Source organism: Pterocles gutturalis, unplaced genomic scaffold (assembly GCF_000699245.1).
Source record: "Pterocles gutturalis isolate BGI_N339 unplaced genomic scaffold, ASM69924v1 scaffold24319, whole genome shotgun sequence".
NCBI lineage: Eukaryota > Metazoa > Chordata > Aves > Pterocliformes > Pteroclidae > Pterocles > Pterocles gutturalis.
The window spans coordinates 18,382-37,201 of NW_010133905.1; the positions used below are offsets into that span (position 1 = coordinate 18,382).

At 38.7% G+C, this 18,820-nt stretch overlaps 1 protein-coding gene across 1 annotated transcript in view; it reads right to left on the minus strand.

The window, feature by feature from the left end:
* Positions 1 to 1,619: 1,619 nt before the first annotated feature.
* NALCN (sodium leak channel, non-selective) overlaps positions 1,620 to 18,820 on the minus strand; it is a gene marked incomplete at its 5' end in the record, with an annotated part of 33,520 nt that continues 16,319 nt past the window's right edge. Inside the window, 14 exons of the mRNA XM_010081414.1 lie at positions 1,620 to 1,842; positions 2,179 to 2,455; positions 4,208 to 4,325; positions 4,989 to 5,138; positions 7,227 to 7,377; positions 8,035 to 8,192; positions 10,529 to 10,644; positions 11,169 to 11,301; positions 11,810 to 11,903; positions 12,578 to 12,726; positions 14,556 to 14,624; positions 15,681 to 15,800; positions 17,955 to 18,029; positions 18,426 to 18,532. Of these exons, the coding sequence (XP_010079716.1) occupies positions 2,262 to 2,455; positions 4,208 to 4,325; positions 4,989 to 5,138; positions 7,227 to 7,377; positions 8,035 to 8,192; positions 10,529 to 10,644; positions 11,169 to 11,301; positions 11,810 to 11,903; positions 12,578 to 12,726; positions 14,556 to 14,624; positions 15,681 to 15,800; positions 17,955 to 18,029; positions 18,426 to 18,532 (1,634 nt within the window). The remainder of the gene's footprint in view (positions 1,843 to 2,178; positions 2,456 to 4,207; positions 4,326 to 4,988; positions 5,139 to 7,226; positions 7,378 to 8,034; positions 8,193 to 10,528; positions 10,645 to 11,168; positions 11,302 to 11,809; positions 11,904 to 12,577; positions 12,727 to 14,555; positions 14,625 to 15,680; positions 15,801 to 17,954; positions 18,030 to 18,425; positions 18,533 to 18,820) is intronic.

Here is an 18,820-nt window from a genome sequence, read left to right on the forward strand (position 1 = left end):
CTTGTGTCAGTACTGATGAGGTTGGTGCTGGACTTCTCACCAAAAAACCAAAGACCCTCCAATTAGAAGAGTTTGAAAGCAACTCTTTAAATAATCCTGTACAAACCACACACCAAGCCACTATGCAGCATTATCACAGATGAGCGAGATACAGTTAGAATGCAGTTAGAATGAAAACCAGAGGGAGGAATATTGCTTAAAGCAACTCACCTTTATTGACAGAGTACTGTAAGGCAAGGAAAAAATGTTTGCCAGATTTTTTAAAAAGAAGATTTGCAGCAAGAATGATTCAGAAAGATTTGCAGTTCAATATATTATTGAACTTTCAAGGATACTATCTTTTATAAGTCCAATATTTATCTTTTTGTCCTATATACAAAAGCTCAACTTAAGCACAAAACAGAACACAAAATCATGAATTTGCTTATGAAATTTTGTTGATGGTTCATAATCTAGTAAACAAGAGAATGCACATGTTCAGTTACTATAGAGTTACAGTTGACTAGATTTAAACTTAAATATAACCCAAAACAGATAAAGAAACCACAAAATACAGATGTGTTCAATATGCCTATTTTGGAAAAAAATCTATACCATGTTTAACTATACACAGGGAACAAAACACTGATAGATGCCAAGAAAACAGAATTCTATGGCCAAAACTAATTTCGCATTTCTGGTGAAGGTATCTGTGAAAACAATGCTGTATTCTGACCACTCTGCATTAATATTTTGGCCAGAAAGCATCACAAAGCACTGGCTTTTATCTGCTTTTTAAAGGATACATTTTTCAACTGGTGATGTGCATTAACTGCAAGCCTCTTACAAGATCTCACATCAGGACATGTTAGAGCAACCTATCATTTCCATAGGAAACAATGGTGATGGAAAGGTCCCAGCTATGCTAAAAACCCAGTCGGGGGCCGAGCAACAGGATCTGCAGCCTCTTAGTTCCTCCCTGAGGGAAGGGCACATTTTTACCCCACATTTTTAGACAGCCTTAAATTCTGAAACTAACAAACTCTGCTCTGTTTTGTGGCTTTTCTTCTCCACCTCCATCACTGCATAGCATTGCCTTTCACTGAAAAAACTTTTATGAAAGGGACAGCTGCTTTTTCACCAGTGATAATGTAGCAGTATCGGTGCTTCACAAAATGAAAGAAGGCTAACACGTTAAAATATTTGGATCAGGATAAAAGGGACAAAGGTACTTACCCACAGTACAGTGTCATATGTTAGCTTTGCAGGGCTGTAGCATGAGTAGTAACATGGGTAAGTAAAATTCACTTCTACCTACACAGGCAAATCTGAACTGTGTTTTAAAAGCCATACAATACTACTCTGTAATTAGAACCCCAACATGCTGATTTTTTATCACACAGACAAGAAGAAAATTATCTTATGTCTACACAAGGAAACGGGACCCAATTAACAGGAGAATAATGACACTACACAAATATGTAACCAGTATATTCTGAAAATCAAGCATAAACAATGTTTTTCGCATGGAAGTCTTTTGCTAGATGCTTTAATGCACAGTTTTCATGTCTTTTTTTTTTCTTTTTTTTTTCCCTGTGTTCTCTATGAAAATCAAGCTCTTTGCATAATTAACCAAAATCCAAAGATATTTACACTTTAAAAGCCAAGCCTTCATTTTATGATTTTAAAATGAATTATCCTGTATCTTCCATATTTTAAAAAAAGGTCCAGAAAAAGCTTAGATTTGTAATTTAGAATCTGTACTTTGTAAAAATACTTCCCTTGAACACGAAGTCAGCGCTGACCTCTTCAGGTCATTTGTGAATAATAAAATCTTTCTAAAGAAATGTTACTAAATAAAAACTGAAGGAAAACACAAAAAGAAATATATTACCCCTGTATTGTAAAGTGTTGCCACTTTAAAGTACGGTATGGGTTGAAGAAAAGCACAGATGTGTGTATATCAAAATACATTTTCATTATATAGCTACACAACATATGAAATCTTTCAACGTTCTGTCTGCTAAAGGCAATATACTCTCTCTGGCTTTGTTAGTACTGTTACTGTATACAGGTTTCTTAAAGTACGGTTAGTACTTACAGAGGTGAATTCTAACATGTAAGTGTGTGCTATGCTTCATATGGCAGAAAGATAAGCATTTGAAAAAAATTATGACATTGATTTTAAAGAAATCTTACATCACATAGCGTCTTCAATTCTAAACATAGAAAATTAGATTGTACTTGAAGTGGCTGTTGTTTCAGTATGACTTAAATTTTTCTCAAATATCAAGAAGGTCCTCTCCACTCTCATCACTCTCTACAGTTAATTGTCTTGTCCACCATTTCTTGACTTCTGATCCACAAGAAGCAGCATCAGACATAGGATTCATTTTGCATACAACAGATTTCATAGTTGAACGTCCACCAAAGCGGAGGTTGACTGAAGACACTGAATGGCTTATTGGTTTGGGGGCTATGAAATTAAACAGAAAGATCTGTATTAGAGTAGATCTGCTTCTTGAACATTTTTTCTTAGAATTCAGGCATACAGAACTAGCTGGACTGGGGCAGTTTTGAACTGACTGGAAGAGTAGGGCTCTGTTCTAATGGATTTTTTTCAGCTCTAGCTGTTCAACCCACTCCCACTAATCTGCTGGTAGAGGAGTTTAACTGAGCAGTGCCTCATTTCCTTCTGCTGGGATAGCTGATGCAATAGCTCTCTTCCCACCTGGCTGATTGCAACCTAAATTGTTTAAGCAGTACTTCCATGAGCTGACCTGCTGGCAAAATGGTGAAAGTAGTAAGTGCCAGAAAAAGGGAAAAGTGCATTTAGAGCTGTCAGCTACACCTAGGAAGTGATATTTAACTATGGCCTAGGGGTGGAAAACCAGTACAAGGTGCAGGTATGGCTTTAGGAAAGCACTAAAACACATGTGTATGTATATGAAAACCACAATTACTCTTAATGATGATATTCATGATCTTAAATACATGTCTTTGTTGGATTGGGGGCAGAGTACTTATCATCTGCTAGGCTGGACGGTACATGGGGGTGACCCTCCTTTTCTGAGCCTGTCCACTGAGGTACATACGAAAGTGACATGGCCAAGATCATGCTAAGAAAGGAAATCCTCATTCTCACTTGAAAAACCTATCCAGTTGGCTACAATAGTATAATTCCTCTGTAGCATGCTCCCTCTTTTACTATTTCTCTCTGTTCCAACAAAATGTTGATCTTTGCTGCTCAGTGACATTTAAGTGGAAAACATGGATTGAAAGCTCTCTATTAAGCTGTCCTGTTTCTTGGACAAGAAATCTGGTCACAGAACTAGGGTTAATGGTACTCATATCATGACCATCTCTTCTACTTCCACCTAGAAATGATTAGGGTGTGAATAGTGGCAGCCTTTGAAGGCAGCACTTTGACTTGGAATAGGACTGACTGATGACAGCTTGAAAGCAGGTTGATGTGCAGACACCTAACCTGCTGGTCACGAGTGTGGAAGGCACCAGAGGTCAATATGCACTTTAAAAGAGAATATTTCAAGTGGTTGAGAGCGGTCTTGAGATAAAGACTTCATAAGGCCTCAGACTGTACCTATGCACCTCTCCCACTGTCCTATAAGCACCCTCCTATAAGGCATAGTGTAGCCTTCCTTCTCTAGTGGACTTCATTTACTAGAATGACTTGAGGATGTTTGCTGCTTGTGAGAAAATAAACAGGAAACTGATTGTATCCCTGGCCAACTCCTGGCTGAAGTGAAGACATAAAAATGTATTATTACGGTGTAAAATATAAATAATACATCTGTTATGCTTGGGCAAGACAAGACACTCAGAAGTTATTACTCTTGTTAGGAAAAACTTAATTAATTTTCACTGTACTTTATATGATAAAAGAGAACTCTGAATGCACAACGTGCTACCCAAACATACCAGATGGTACAGCCCCCGGTCCAAAGATCCTGAGTAAATTTATGAGAAAGTAAAAAAACACAACAACCTGCACATGGCAGTGCTTAAGCACATTTTCCAAGCTTTCAGAATTGGGAAGAAGGGGAGAGACTGCTGTATTTCAGCATGCATGAGAGCAGAAAAACACTGATGTGGGTGCAAGCAGCAGGCAGGAGGTAGAACTGTGAATCACGAAGCCTCTCATGGCCTTGTTATTGTACAGCAGTGACTTGGCAGGTGGGGACTATACTGATACACGTTTTTCACTTACCTGATGGCAAACGCCATTGCCCAAATTTCCGCTGAGGTTTCCCAGCATCTGCAGAGTCTTGTTGATAGCCACCTCTGTCAGAAAGTGTTGGGCTAAGGAGCTGCTGCTGGCTACTTGTCTGAACAGAGAAAAAAGACTCTCAGCCATAGTTTCCTATTGCATAGGGATAATTCTAAGAAGGGTTATCTTTCTATTCTATTTCCAAGCTTTATACATGAATACAAATAAAAAATATTGCCATTTGTTAAGGTAGCATAGTTTCTATTATTTACTGCCCCAGAAAACTACTACTACTAAGGAAAAAAAAGACGATTCAGGCTCAATTCCATTATACAGTCCTGCTGAAATTGTTCTCAGCCTTCTACAGTGGAGTTCTTATGCTGTACCTTCTTCATTCCCTACCCTGGAAGAGGCCAGGACTCCTACTCAAAGGACTGAGCATGCCCAACGTTATCACTCTCAGTGTAGAAACTACTTCAGAATGCTTGAATTGACTTCAAGTCCCTGAGCCTGTACACAGCTCAGGCTAGAGCTGAAAGTTGGTGCTGCCAGAACTGTACAGCTGAATTTGCACTTTATGGTGCTAGCAAGGCAGCTGACTAAGCTGGGGAATTACTGCCTTAGACCATCTTGCCTTTACATCTGAAGGCAAAGACTGAAGCAGAACAAAATATTGCTTTCAGCTTTTCACCTTAAAATTACATTTAAAAAAGAACAAATAAGAAACAGGGAAGTTTTCTGAATTTGTTCTGAGTAACTGATAGTCTTCTAGTTCACATACCTCTGGCTGTGCACTGTTATCCTGATTAATAGCATTCATATCTTCACTTGGCTGTGTTGTCTCAATGCTGGGAGGATTCAGAAAACGGCTCAACTCCTGCTGTTGACTCTCTCGTAGACTGTGGATAATGCTGCATGACTGCTGTTGTTTCTATCAAGGTACAATATGTGACAACAGAAATGTTCTCATTGGTGTGTCACAATGTCTGATTGTTTTTAAAGCCTTCTAAATATTTAACCAAATAGTGAGTGCCAGATGTGGATACCGGGTGCATCGATAAAGCTACATGTATCAGATGGCCGCTATTTAAATAAAGTGACTTCCAGCATATGTCTAACTTTTATGTAGGAAATAAAGGATGAAACTTACAAACTATATTAAGTGGAAGGCAAGTTGCTCAACTGTTTGTTTAAACCTAAAGTTTAAAAACACATACAAGTTCTTGCAAAGAAAAAGAAACAAGGAAATTTGTAGAGATTCACTCAGAATTACATGAAGGCAATGAAAAAATTCTTATTAGTTCTTTCATGGACATCGGAAAAAGCTGTCAATAAGACTGAATAAAACAGTAGTGGAAACCTTGGGACTGAGTATAGATTTACAGTACGAATAGAAAAACAAAACCACTACCATTATGATCTTACAATCTAATTTGCTTTTAAATTAAAATAAACAGCCTTTAGGAAGGGTTTCACTTTCCTGGGTAGTTTTAACACGCTCCCCCTAGAGAGACTTAGAGACTAAGAAGAGAATCTGAAAATATATATTAACTTCCATAATTACATTCAGTTTACAAAAGGTTCATATAATGTGAAATGATCTGAACCATATTACTAGAGTGAAATGAATAGCATATTTACTTTAACATAGTGTAATTCAATATCATAATGAAATGAACAAAAGAGTTGAACAAACCCAGAATTGAGAGCTGAGATTAAATTTACTGCCATTATTATCACAGAGATGAGACCAAAATGAAACTATCTATCTGAATATGCCTTGAATATCGACGTTTCAGCTGGAATGTACATTACATTCAAATTGTCCAGTTATGGTTTTTTATAAATTTACAAACAGAAAAAGCCAGATCCCATGATCACACGTCTCTATGGAAAACCTCCACACACAAGAAGTGAGCTTTTATAAAAACAAAAAATATATGCATCAAAAGGACCCAGCCTTACAGCTGAAAAATCATTCATCAAGGCAACCAGGCTGTGACTTTACATATTAAAGGAAGAGTCGGTTTTGGAAAAAAAGAGGAGAATAACTGCAAAACACAGTTCAAATTTCCTGAAAATATTTAATATAAATTTCATCCAAGACAACCTTTGATCAGTATGTATTGTAGCTATCCTGAGCAAAGGCAAAAATGTTTCTGACGATTAGAAGCACTGCATGAACAGAATACAGAAGCACTGGCTAGGTCTATACTAGTAAATTAAACAGATTGGGATTTCCTGCAGTGCTGAAGCCAAGTGACGGGCCAGGACTTGCATGATCTGGCTAATCGCTCCTCTACCACACAAGACAGCTTCAACCACTGCCTGCCAGGAGCAGTGTCCACCCTGACCCATGCCTAGAGGGCAGTGATGCTCCTACGGCAGTGGTCTGGGAGAGTATGAGTATGTACAGGCCAAAACTACTGGGGAACAGGCTAATGAGTATGGCTGACCCCATCCCAGTCCTGAACCAATCCCCATTAATTTACTATCATGGACACAGCTACTGTGTGCTATGGTTCATACACCTGATTCACATATACACATTGCTCATTTGAGCACATAGTTACTGCAATGGCTCATTTAAATTATGTATCTTGATACAAATTCCATATCTGCTGGTGTCTGATCATGGTATCTTCTGCCAGCAGAGACAAGGAAATGATACAATTTCATTCTGTGAGGAAGGATTAGGCCTATGAGGTTTCATCAAATTATATTGTTTTTTCTTTATTCCTTTGACTTTGGTCTCTGCACATCCATCTTCCTGCTGTATTGAAAAGACAGATAAATTTTTGTCAGGAAGACAGTTTTTGCCTTCAAAAGATGCTCATTTTTGTAGTGCTTTCAATTGAGCTGTAGCATACTTTTTTTGATGAGTTAGCAACTGCTATGTACTTCTTTGCATAAATATTAACGTGACTCAAGAGTAAATGAAACACAGTGACAGCAAATTCCAGCACTGCTGAGCAGTACAATTTCTGGAACTATTTAGATATGGTTTAGCCTGACTTACTGCTCTGATTCGCTTTAAGCACTTCTTCAGCCACATGCGTATGGTCTGTTTGGCCACCTCCTCTTCGATGGTATATTCCAGCTGTTCCCTAGCAAGCAGCTCTTCCAGTTGAAGACTTTTTCTGATATCAACAGACCTATATGAAAGCATGCTGGAAGAAAGACAGGTTTGGGGTTTTTTTCTTTAAATGCTTGTAATCTTACCTTTTAATTTAGAAAATCAAAGCTCATACTTAAGACCTTGGTGAAAAAATATGTAATTCAGGTGTGTGCAATAAATTTGTATTTGAAGCTAAAAAATCCTGAGCTGATTCCAGAAGAGACTTGTGGTGCTCAAAACAAATGAAGACCTTATCATCTACATGAGGCTATCCAATACAGGTCAGCTGCTGAACTGTAAGCATCTAGGGCATTTGTCATGGTTGGGGTCCCTGCCCCACCCAAGTATTTATGCTTGGATAATGTTCCCATTTCCATTTTATTTCTTGTCAGATTCACTGTCATGTTTCTATATGAGTGGGGACAATATTGCATTGCTTGGGACACAAGAACAACATGTGACTGCTCTTTATGACAAACTGTCTCCAATGCAAACATTAAAATGACTTAGAGCTGATTCCCTATGACCTGTGTTTTCCATCAATAGTATTTTTTCACAAAAAAAAGGGAAATCTAATTTTTTTATTTAAAACGCCAGTGCATCTGTGGCTACCATCCTTGGCTTTTCCCAAGCCTAATGAATACAGAGCCTAGAGAGAAACACCAGCCATTATATCTGTTCTACAAATTTAGAGAGAATCTCAGAGTACCTGAGCACATCATGAAAAGTGACATCACCACCATTATGGAGCCGTTCCATTTCATAGCACATGTGCTTGAACAGCAGCTTGTCCTTGTCGAGATCCACCTCCAGCCGGCCCCGCAGAAGCCTCAGCAGAAACTTCACTCGGAAAGTAGGGATTACTCCCTAGGTAAAATTGCATAATAGATAGTAAATTATTACTGTGATCTAACAACCAACTCAGACATTTAACTTCATCAGTGAGAAAAACAGTATTTCTCCAAAGACTCTGTGTCAAATCCTGGCCTATTTAAGTCTCTGTGAATACATTACTGAAGAATATGCACATGCAGCCAGCTCTTCAGCACATTCACAGAAGTCTTTTCTGTTATTTGACTGAAACAGAATGAGAAACTGTGCTGATAATTTTTGTCAGAAATGTTCAGAATTGCTTGGGGATTTAGTTTCCCCATTTGTATTAATCTGTAATGAGAATTATATGCCCAATGAGCTGCCTTTGAAAAACTGAAATTAAACTACAATTTGAACAATCACAGCCAGGCCTGTAAACCTGCCTGTAAACCTGTCCCCTTCTCTGTGCATCTCTGGACAGAAGAATGTTGGGAGCTTATTGGCTTTTCAAAGGTAGTCTGCTCTAAGAGTCAACCTAGCACATGTTAAACTTGTGACAACAATTTTGATCTGCTGTTAAAAAATTAGGACTGAAAGTATTTCCCTCTGAAACTATGGTATCCATACTCTTTAAATATTTTATTCTGGTAAATGAGCTTCACTGGAACTATTTTTGCTTTAATGTGTTCTTCCACATCAGAGAGACACACTATCAGTGCTAGGCACCATGGATGCAGAACTCTCCAGCTCCATCAGTACAGACTACTGCTTCCATCTCCAGCACAGCCATGTGCCAATTACAAGCAACCAACTTCTTTCACCATAATGTTGTTCATATTAAAATCTTAGTGCTGTCATGAATTATTCAGATGATGATTTAAGTTGTATGGGCATCTGAACAACTCAGTCTCCCAGGTGCTCTTCTCATCCCAGAACCACAGAATGGTTGAGGTTGGAAGGGACCTCTGGAGGTTACCTTCTTTGACCCCCTCTGCTCAAGTGGAGCCTCCTAAACCCAGCTGCCCAGGACAATGCCCAGATGGCTTTTTAATATCTCTAAGGATGGAGACTTCACAGCCTCCCTGGGTAACCTGTGCTAGTGCTCAGTCACCTTCACTGTGAAAAAGTCTTTTCTGATGTTCAGAGGGAACCTCCTGTGTTTCAGCTTGTGCCCATTGCCTCTGTTCCTGTCACTGGAAACCACTGAACAGAGCCTGTCTCTCTTCTCTTTGCACCCTCCGTTCAGGTATTTAGGTACATTCATGAGATCCCCCCAAGCCTTCTCTTCACCAGGCTGAACAGTCCCAGCTCCCTCAGCCTCTCCTCATAGGAGACATACTCCAGTCCCTTCATCATCTTCATGTCCATTTGCTGGACTCTCTCCAGTATGTCTATGTCTCTGTTGTACTGAGGAGCCCAGCACTGGACACAGTACTCCAGGTGTGGCCTCACCAGTGCTGAGTAGAGGGGAAGGATTGTCTCCCTTGACCTGCTGGCAATACTTTGCCTAGTGTAGCCTAGAACACCATTAGCCACCTTTGCCGCAAGGGCATGTTGCTGACTCATGTTCAGCTTGGTGTCCATGAGGACCCCCAGGCCATTCCTGCCAAGCTGCTTTCCAGCTGGGTGGCCCCCAGAATGTACTGGTGCTTGGGGTTGTTCCTCCCCAGGTACAGGACTTTGCACTTTCCCTCGTTGAACAGCATGAGGTTCCTGTCATCCCATTTCTCCAGCCTGTTTAGGTCCCTCTGGATGGCAGCACAACCCTCTGCTGTATCAGCCACTCCTCCCAGTTTGCAAACTTGCTGAGGGTGCACTCTGCCCCATCATCCAGGTCATCAGTGAAGCTGTTGAACAGGATTGGAACCAATATTGATCCCTGGTGCACACCACTAGTTACGGGCCTCCAACTAGACTCTGTGATCACTGTGATCATCACCCTCTGGACCCGGCCATTCAGCCAGTGTTCAGTCCACCTCATCGTTTTCTCATCTAGACCATACTTCATCAGCTTCTCTATGAGGATCTCATGGGAGACCATGCCGAAATCTCAGCAAAGCCCTTTGGAAGATCAGACACATAAACAGATGTGAGTCTGTAGACTTTCAAGGGAACAACTTTCAGGGAGCTGGGAGGAAAGTTGATATTGTACTGATCCTATGAATATCTACATTTGTTTTTAAATCTACTATTATAAGTACTTCACAGTAGTAAAGAATACAGGTTAGTATTTGAAGGGCTGTGAACAATGTTAGATTATGCTCACTGAACTTTCACATCCTGAACAGTAACCACTCTGTGAGTTTTGTCAGCACATTTTGTTTTCCCCATTTTTTTTGAGGAAAAATATAAATTTACTGGATTTCTGTGCTTATTATCAAGTTTCTTACCTCTCTTTTGTCATCAACCATGTTCCATATAATTTGAAAATGCCTAAGATCATTATAACTTAAAAGTTGGTCTTCTTCGGTTGAATAAAACAATGAGAAATTCTCCACAATGATAGCTGAAAACCACAAAACCAAAATACACTATAAAGAAAGCCTGTAGTTACATTCTAACTGGTTAATCTCTATAAGTAACAATGATTTTGAACAGAATAAGAATTCTGTTGTGCAAACTTCACACTAATAAGTGCCTTTAGCTGTACGTTCAGATGAGAATTTTGAACAGGTAATATACTGTCATGCTACATCAATATTCACTGTGCTCACTTTTTAAAAGCTGTGTCTTAAATGCTGGTGAGATACTTAATCTAACATATTCTAAAATTAATCAGGAGAATTCCAACAATGATGGAAAAATGTTAACTGGAGGAAGGAAAAGCTCAGAAAATAATATTCCTTAGGCTAACTATACTCTACAAATACAACACATCTTTTTGTTCAAAAGTATCAAAAAGATCATATGTATATATAGGGAACAGTGAAGGTACAAGGTAACCTCATACCCGGATACCACAACAGACTCAAATCTAACATACTGCATGCTAAGATGGACCTTTTGATTGTGATTTTTTTTTTCACTTACCAACAAGCAAATTTAGCATGATATATGCAATGATGACATAAAATGAGCAGAAATACATAAGTGCACCAGCATAATTTCCACAGTCTGTTTTCCAGTAGGTGCTGTTATCTGGTGTACAAAACGGAGGCTGAACCTTCAAAACAAAAGAAAACAAAGTCCATTAATTGTAAAAAAGGATTCTTAATTTTTCTGCAATCAGTACAATACTGGAAACCAGGGACAGAAATTTACTTGGGCAAAATAAAATTATTCAAAGACAAATTTCGAGGTCATTAAGACAACTGTTCACACGGAATGAGCCAAAGTGCAGGCATTAAAGACAAAGTTAATATGAAAAGTCACCTTGCCACAGTCAAAGCAGAGATAACAGTGGAAAAGTGAGTTACTGCACTTCTGATTTGGAAAATATATTTTTATTTTTGTTTTTAAATTGTGTAATAGCCTAGCCCCATGGAATATTACATTGTGATTGTGGGATTGGAACTGCAATTTGTGTGTCATGTTCAGCAAACATTGTATCTCTTGAAGAGACAAAGGCAATCACAATATTCCTTGTACAAAGCTAAGATACTGCAAACACTTTGAGACGCAAGAGTGTCTCTTGTTTCTTGTCTATTTATCTCTGTCAGTATTGTATTTACCATGCAGTCATGCATAATTTTGTTCCAGTCTTCTCCAGTAACTATTCTGAAGAGCACAGTAATAGCCTTGCCAGCCGATGAAAAATTTGCATGTCTGGTTTAAACAAAAAAAGAGAGAGAGATCATTTCATGTCCCAGAACTAAAATGTTGGCAAGAAAAAATGTGAACCATTTCCATCTTCTACTGTTCTACCTATTTTGAACTGAAAATAGTTACAGTATTATTTGAATGAGCTCACTGAATTATTCATTCCATGACTTAAGATAAAATAACCTAACTTGAGCTCAGACACAGGTCTGAGTATTTTGGCTCATTTTATCAAAGAGCAAAAGCAGACTCGGGCCCAAATTCTATCTCCTGTCTCCATTTTCTTCCTGAAGCCTGATGATGCTATTGACTGGGAAATCTCCAGTTAATGGCCAGCTCACAGAACTGTCCCCTCTCTGTATCAGCCTGGTATATGGATCCTGGGTGATGCCGATAAAGTATAGTAGGTACACTGTGTTTCAGAAGCCTGCAGCTAGCACAGTGCTGCTTTGAAGCATATTCCATCTGGCATATTGAAGAACAGCTCTCAGCCTGTTCTTGGCTGTACTGGGTGTAATTTGGTTCAATGCACAAAGACTGGAAAGATGGCTCAGTGTCTCCTATCAGAAGTTCTAGACCTGGAAACTCATCTGGTTTTTACCACAGATACTTCTCCCTAGCAGAATGCGATTTTTTTGAGCTGTTTAAAGAACTTCTCCATGAGGTAGTACATATCGTACCTGTTAATGTTCTCTCCGTATTTCACTGTACCAAATAAAACCACCCCGGCAAAAGCATAACAAAGCAGCAGTAAGAACATTCCCACTATGATGAAGAAACTCTTGTACATGCTGACAACCACAGTCAAGAGCAGCATTTTTAGTGTCACCTGTGAGGACAGAGAAAAAGCAATCCGTGACACCATTCAGGAAAGCAGAGATAAAAGGGAAAAGACAGTTATTGCACTTGGCATTTTGACAACGAATTCTTTACATATACATGTTAATGGATGAGCCCAGTGAAACGTTACATTATGAATCTGATTGGAACCAAACATTTTATGTCTTCCTCTGAAATTTAGTGTGCTTTTTACTTGTTAAAGACATCAGAATATCCACCTAATTTACAAGGTCAAGATGTTACTGCTCAAACAGTATATACAGGGTAACACAGTGTAGGATAATGCAGCAATAATACAGCATAAGCTTAACTATAGTATTCTAGGATTAGTATGCTACAGAAGTTTCAAAACTAGCATTGCATGAACTGGGTGCAGTACACTACTTTGGGCTTATCTGAAAGTGATGCTAACTGTTAGGTGGAAACCACAGATACTGCAGACTACCTAAAGAAATGGGTTAATGTATAGAGAAGGGGATTTCCTGAAGATCAGCACAGCTTGATTAAACTAGTTAATTTCTTACGCAAGTTGGCCAAAGAGTTTAAGAAGACAGCATAATTTTGGAAATTACACAGGCAGTAGGCCTAAGTAATAGATATTCCTTTCCCATGCATGCATATTGTACATTTTACTCTTGATAAAGTTATTGCCCTAGATTGCCGTAACACCCTTAACCACTTTGGATGATACGGAAAATTCTCTTATGGGACTGAGGGTAGTAGATTTCTTTAGAATCACGCCAAAATGATAGCTCATGCCGACTTTTACCCATCACATTACATAATAACAGATGAATTAGTGAAACTGATGCTGCTCCTAACATGAAAGCACAAATGAGTAGGTTAACAACTTGAAGAAAACTTTAGAATCAATCAGAAAGCTTTGAAGGCAATCACTCGGCCTGGCTGCATAGCAGACACAAGGATTTTTCATTTGACTTACAAGGATCAACAGGCTCTATGTAGTTTGATGGAAGGAAAACTTCTTATCTTTACTGAAAAAACCCTCTGACCTACTGTTCTTAACCCCAGCAATCCAGTACAGCAGTCCTTTTATCACATTTACTTTAATATGTCAGAATTCAAAGAAAATGTTTGGATAGTCTAAAAAGTTCTACAGCAAGTGAAGGCAGAGTGACACCACTTGTTAAACAAATGTGTTTGTTCTCTGCCTATGCTTATTCTGCCAGTCTGCTCTCAATTACACCAGAGCAAATCCAAATACAAAAGAAATGTAAACTTTAGAAGTGACTTTGTCACCTTCTCAGTGTTTCCAGACAAGTATCTTGGCCCAATATTTTTTTAAACTGAACATAAAACTTTACTGTGATAAGACATACATTGTAGAGACACAAGACACAGACCTGCACTCTGGAGGAAGAAACTTCTGTAAGAGAGCACTGTCATAACAAGATGAGTGCATCAACCACCACCCCCACTAGTCTTGCAGAGAAAATAAATAAATAGCATGCACATCACACCACACTGAAATGGCCAGGACTGAAAGTATCACAATGTATGTTCAGAGTTTTAGAGAGCATTTTTAGAAAACTCGGTGGTGTTGCAGTTGCACTTTTTTTTTTTTAAAATCTGCAAAAGATGCAGCCTTTCCAATAACCATAATACATTGCTATTATACAATGTACCTAAAATCCTGACATTTTAAAGACAGCATGTAAAATTGGAGACTGCTGCCTGAAGTCTCCTTTTTTTTGCATATAAAAAGGAGCCTTACAGAATGTGCACCAGAGGTGCACAGCAACTAGTCCTTTAATCTATACAAGAGCACTGCAATAGTTGTTCCTAATTTATACTTACATGCTTCCCACAAATTGAGAAAAACCTGAAGACAATTACGCATGCCCCCATCATGTATGTGTATGCATTCTGGAACAGAAACACAGAAGACTTAATACATTGTCCTCCAGGGATCTCATGGAAAGACCAGGATAATTGGTCTTTTAATAATGTAGGGCAGTTGTCACGTGAAGTAAGAGAAATCATAAGCCAGTAGCACAAATATTTCAATAACAGTGGAGCAGTAAGAAACAGAAGATGCTCTACCACTTCAGAAACAGTAATCCAACCTCCCCATACATCAAACAAAAAAACCCAAACCTTTCAGTCCTCTATTAGTGAGGCTGTAATTAGGTCCAGCAGCCCCAGTCTACTTGTCTAGGCAGCTGCTGGCTTACAGAAGCTCCACCAGCTTTCCAAGCTACTCAGCAGCAGGGAGCAAACTGTGGATGTCATGGCAATATTACTAGCCACACAAGACAGGTTTTTCCTCCAAACAGAGCCTGGGGCAGACAAGAGAGAAGCTCCCAGCCATTTTAGGGTGGTGACTTCCACAACTTGTGATTAGTAACAAGCATCAACTATCTGTTCTCCTTCCCACATAAGTAAGGGAACAAGGGGTGCAGCCAACTTTGAAAAAAAAAAAAGGATGAGATGGAGGGAGAGCTGATTTCCTCCACTCTCGTCCATGCCTTCTTGGACTAAACATAGACCCTTAATCAAAACCAGTGGTCCAGAATCACTACTGGGTTTGGGACAAATTGTACTGTGCAGGAATTTTGAACCTATGCCTCCTTCCAGTCCTCTGCTCTTATCTGGATTTTGTGCATTGGCTCTTTCTTCCTTGCTGCTCATGAGATGGCTGTTGGCAAGGGCTCTCAGTCTCTTCAGGTTCCTTCCTTTCCTCACTCATATCCCTTCCAAAGACTTCTATTTTTACCAGATTTACAGGCTCTACCTCATTTCAGACAACTTTTGTAATTCGTCATTGCCCAAGACAAGGATTGCTTCTTATTTGTTTCAGCCACATTTCAGCCTTATTGAAGTCCCAAGGGTTTATCTGGATGTATAGTAGTCATCCTACTGCTGGTGCTTAGCAGACTAAAATCAAGCTTAATCATTGAAATTGTGTTTTGTAAATCTTACCAGTAACGCGAAATGAAGTATCACCCATATAACTCCAAGAGATGTCACCAAGAGATCATACCGATTTCTTCTGCTTTGCCAGAAGCCAGAAGGTGACATGGCAATAATCTTCATTGTGACCTATGGATAAAAAAAAAATTCTCAGTTGTACTGAATAAATTGTTATTTCTTACTATAAGAACCTATAAAATGTTTGTCTGAGTTCATCTTATGAATGTTTTCAAACCAAGGGCAGGTTTCACATCAGCTAACTGTTCCCATGTGGACAAGCTAGGTTGCTAGACTAAGTGGATCATAGAAGCTTCCCTTAGATGGAGGAAAGTTGGTACTTGTGGAAGACCACAGATGACTGAGACGAGGGGATGAATATCTGGAAGTGTCTCTCTCCATCAGGTATTGAAGGAGTGCAGCTGACCACCTCAGACTGAACACTTAATGTTGCTGAGGTGAATGTGAGATTTGTAATAGACAAGCAAGTTATGAAGTTAGAAAATTATTATATATATAGTATGTAGCTAAAAGAGGTAGTAGGATCCTATCCATTTACCTGTCCATGGGCAGGCTAAAATCACATAAGGACATTTGAACTCATGAATATAATTGTGTTCTGTAGTTCTCGTATTTCAAATTAATTAAAAAGAATTCGTATATTGCAAATATTTCTTGCTTTAAGGAATAATCTGTACTCAGCACGACCTGTACTCAGTAGAATATAAGAGAAGAAAGCTAAGAACAGTAAAGGCAGTACATTTTACAATGTTCCTGGCAAAAAAAAAAACAACAGCCAAAGTGCTTGACATTTCCAATACAGGTAACAGGAGTGCAGGCAGGAAGCTTAAGAATAGATACTGACAAGAAATAGTCACAATAGCTAACAGATACAGAGGTAGACTGGACACAGGGCCATTAGCTATGCAGAAAGCTTTGGCCTTTCTCATGGACCATGTCCACTAGGGCTAGCAGACCATGTACATAGCAGACTCTGTAACCAGACTATGCTGCGTTAGGGAAGATCCTGGCAGGAAGCTGCTTTTTCTGTCCATAAATCGTGTGCACTTACAGTGTGATAACCTGCCTGTTGGGACAGCCAACAAATTTTTCTTGGCTCTGACAAAGTTCCTTTGAAATTCTAGAAGTGTATTTGTTTCCCCTGGCAGTATAAGAGAAAAAAAGTATTTCTAAAGGCACAGTTACTAGGTAAATTAAAACCAGTCTGTGTATGATACAAATCAAACTTTTCTGTGTTTGCTCAGTCTCTCAAGAGATATCGATTTCTCCTGGGTTGGGAGAAAAGAAGCAATGACACAGACACACTCTAGCTACAGCTGCTACAAGGTATCCACTTCATTGTTTATTCATCACTGCTGGCAAAACCTATCACTGGAACATAGGAACTGTCATATTGGATTAGAGCAGTGGGAAACGTAGTCTCCTATCCTGTTTCTGATAGTGGTCAGTATCAGCTATTCAGAGGGGACTGAAAAGAAAATACTCAACTACAAACTTATAAATGAATTAAATACTAACTAACTGCAGAGGAAGCATCTTTTTTAACCTCATAAATGTGTGCTTTGTTACACTATGGATATCCTTACACATTAAAAAAAAATATACACTTTAAAAAAAGTGTTTAAGTCCTTTGATTCCAATCTTATGAAATCAGGCTAATTACACTCTGCACAGTTGATTCTGGCGACAATTTTCTCACAGATACAGAACCCTTACCACACAGGCATCCAGATCTGTACAACAATAGATAGATAATATTGGAATTTGATATAGCTTATTAAAAGGTATTCAAATGAAGTTATGACAATTAAAAAAAAACACCAAAAAAACCTCAGAGAGGCTTGATGATGTCACAGATACATGGTGGGGATTAATGCACCCTGGTCAGAACAACCAGGCAAAATATAAATGGATTGAGCAGAACTTCTGTGATACAACACACAGACCTTTTGTTGTACTGAGTGAATTTAATCCAAGATGTTCTGCAAGAAAAGAGTTCACTGGGTTCACCAAAACACAAGTTGAAATACTCAGAGTTGAATACATATAAAAGGACACAAAGCTGAAGGTGGTGAAGTATGACTGCAATAAATTAAAATTTTATTCCTACAATACATATCTAAAGACAAGTGACTTGAAGAGCTCCAAATGCACATGTTCAGGAATAAAAACTGTAGCGAAGAATGAGACAACATCCCTAAAGCCAAAATGACATATATGCATACTAGTCTTAATCTCAAGAAGTCATAAAATATATTACTTTACCTCAAGGACAAAAATGAAGGTGAAAACAACGGACATTGTTGCTAAGGGCACAGTCACTGGATCTGCAGCATCCCACTGAAATGCAAACAAAATCTGCTCATAGAAGAGTAGCTGTTAAACAAAACTCAATATCTATTAATTAGCTTAACTTTTCTTGCAGGTTTTGTTAATGAATAGATTTCAATTTAAAATATATTCAGACAGGAATGGCATCTCAGTGTATTCTTTTTTCACAGACTTGCAGCTAACTGGAAATGAAAAATAGTGGAACAGACTACAAAAAGGCAGAAATTTACTCAGCTCCACAAGTTACAATTAATCTACAGTGATCTGTGCCAACCGAGATTGCTATATCTAGAAAAAAAAATACATTCATCACAGTAATGGCTCAACTGATTGTTAATTGGTGTTAGGAAATGTGCAACACATGCGGTACTACTATAATGAAATACTTAAAAGAAACACAATTACCTTAACTGATAACAACACAGACTGGGCCAGAACAAGTACAGCAATAGTTCTCTTAAAAAATGGATGCTGAGTTATATCATACATCTTAGCTCTAAAGCCATCATTATCTGAAAAAGAAAGAGTTTGAGGAGGAGAGTTAAAATACACAATGGTATTTTCCCCCTATTTCTTGACATATTTTCCATGTTCATTAGTGGCAAAAAAAAATCCTTTACCAGTTTCAAAATACATTTCTAATCTTCTGCTACAATTTTCCGTATCAAACAGGGCTTCTGAACATATAATTTCAAACACTGAACACCAGTATTGCATGAACGCTCTGGTACTTGTAGGGCAAGTGCATCATCTAACTGCTGTCAGGTTAATACATTCCAGTCATATCATTAACAGCCAAC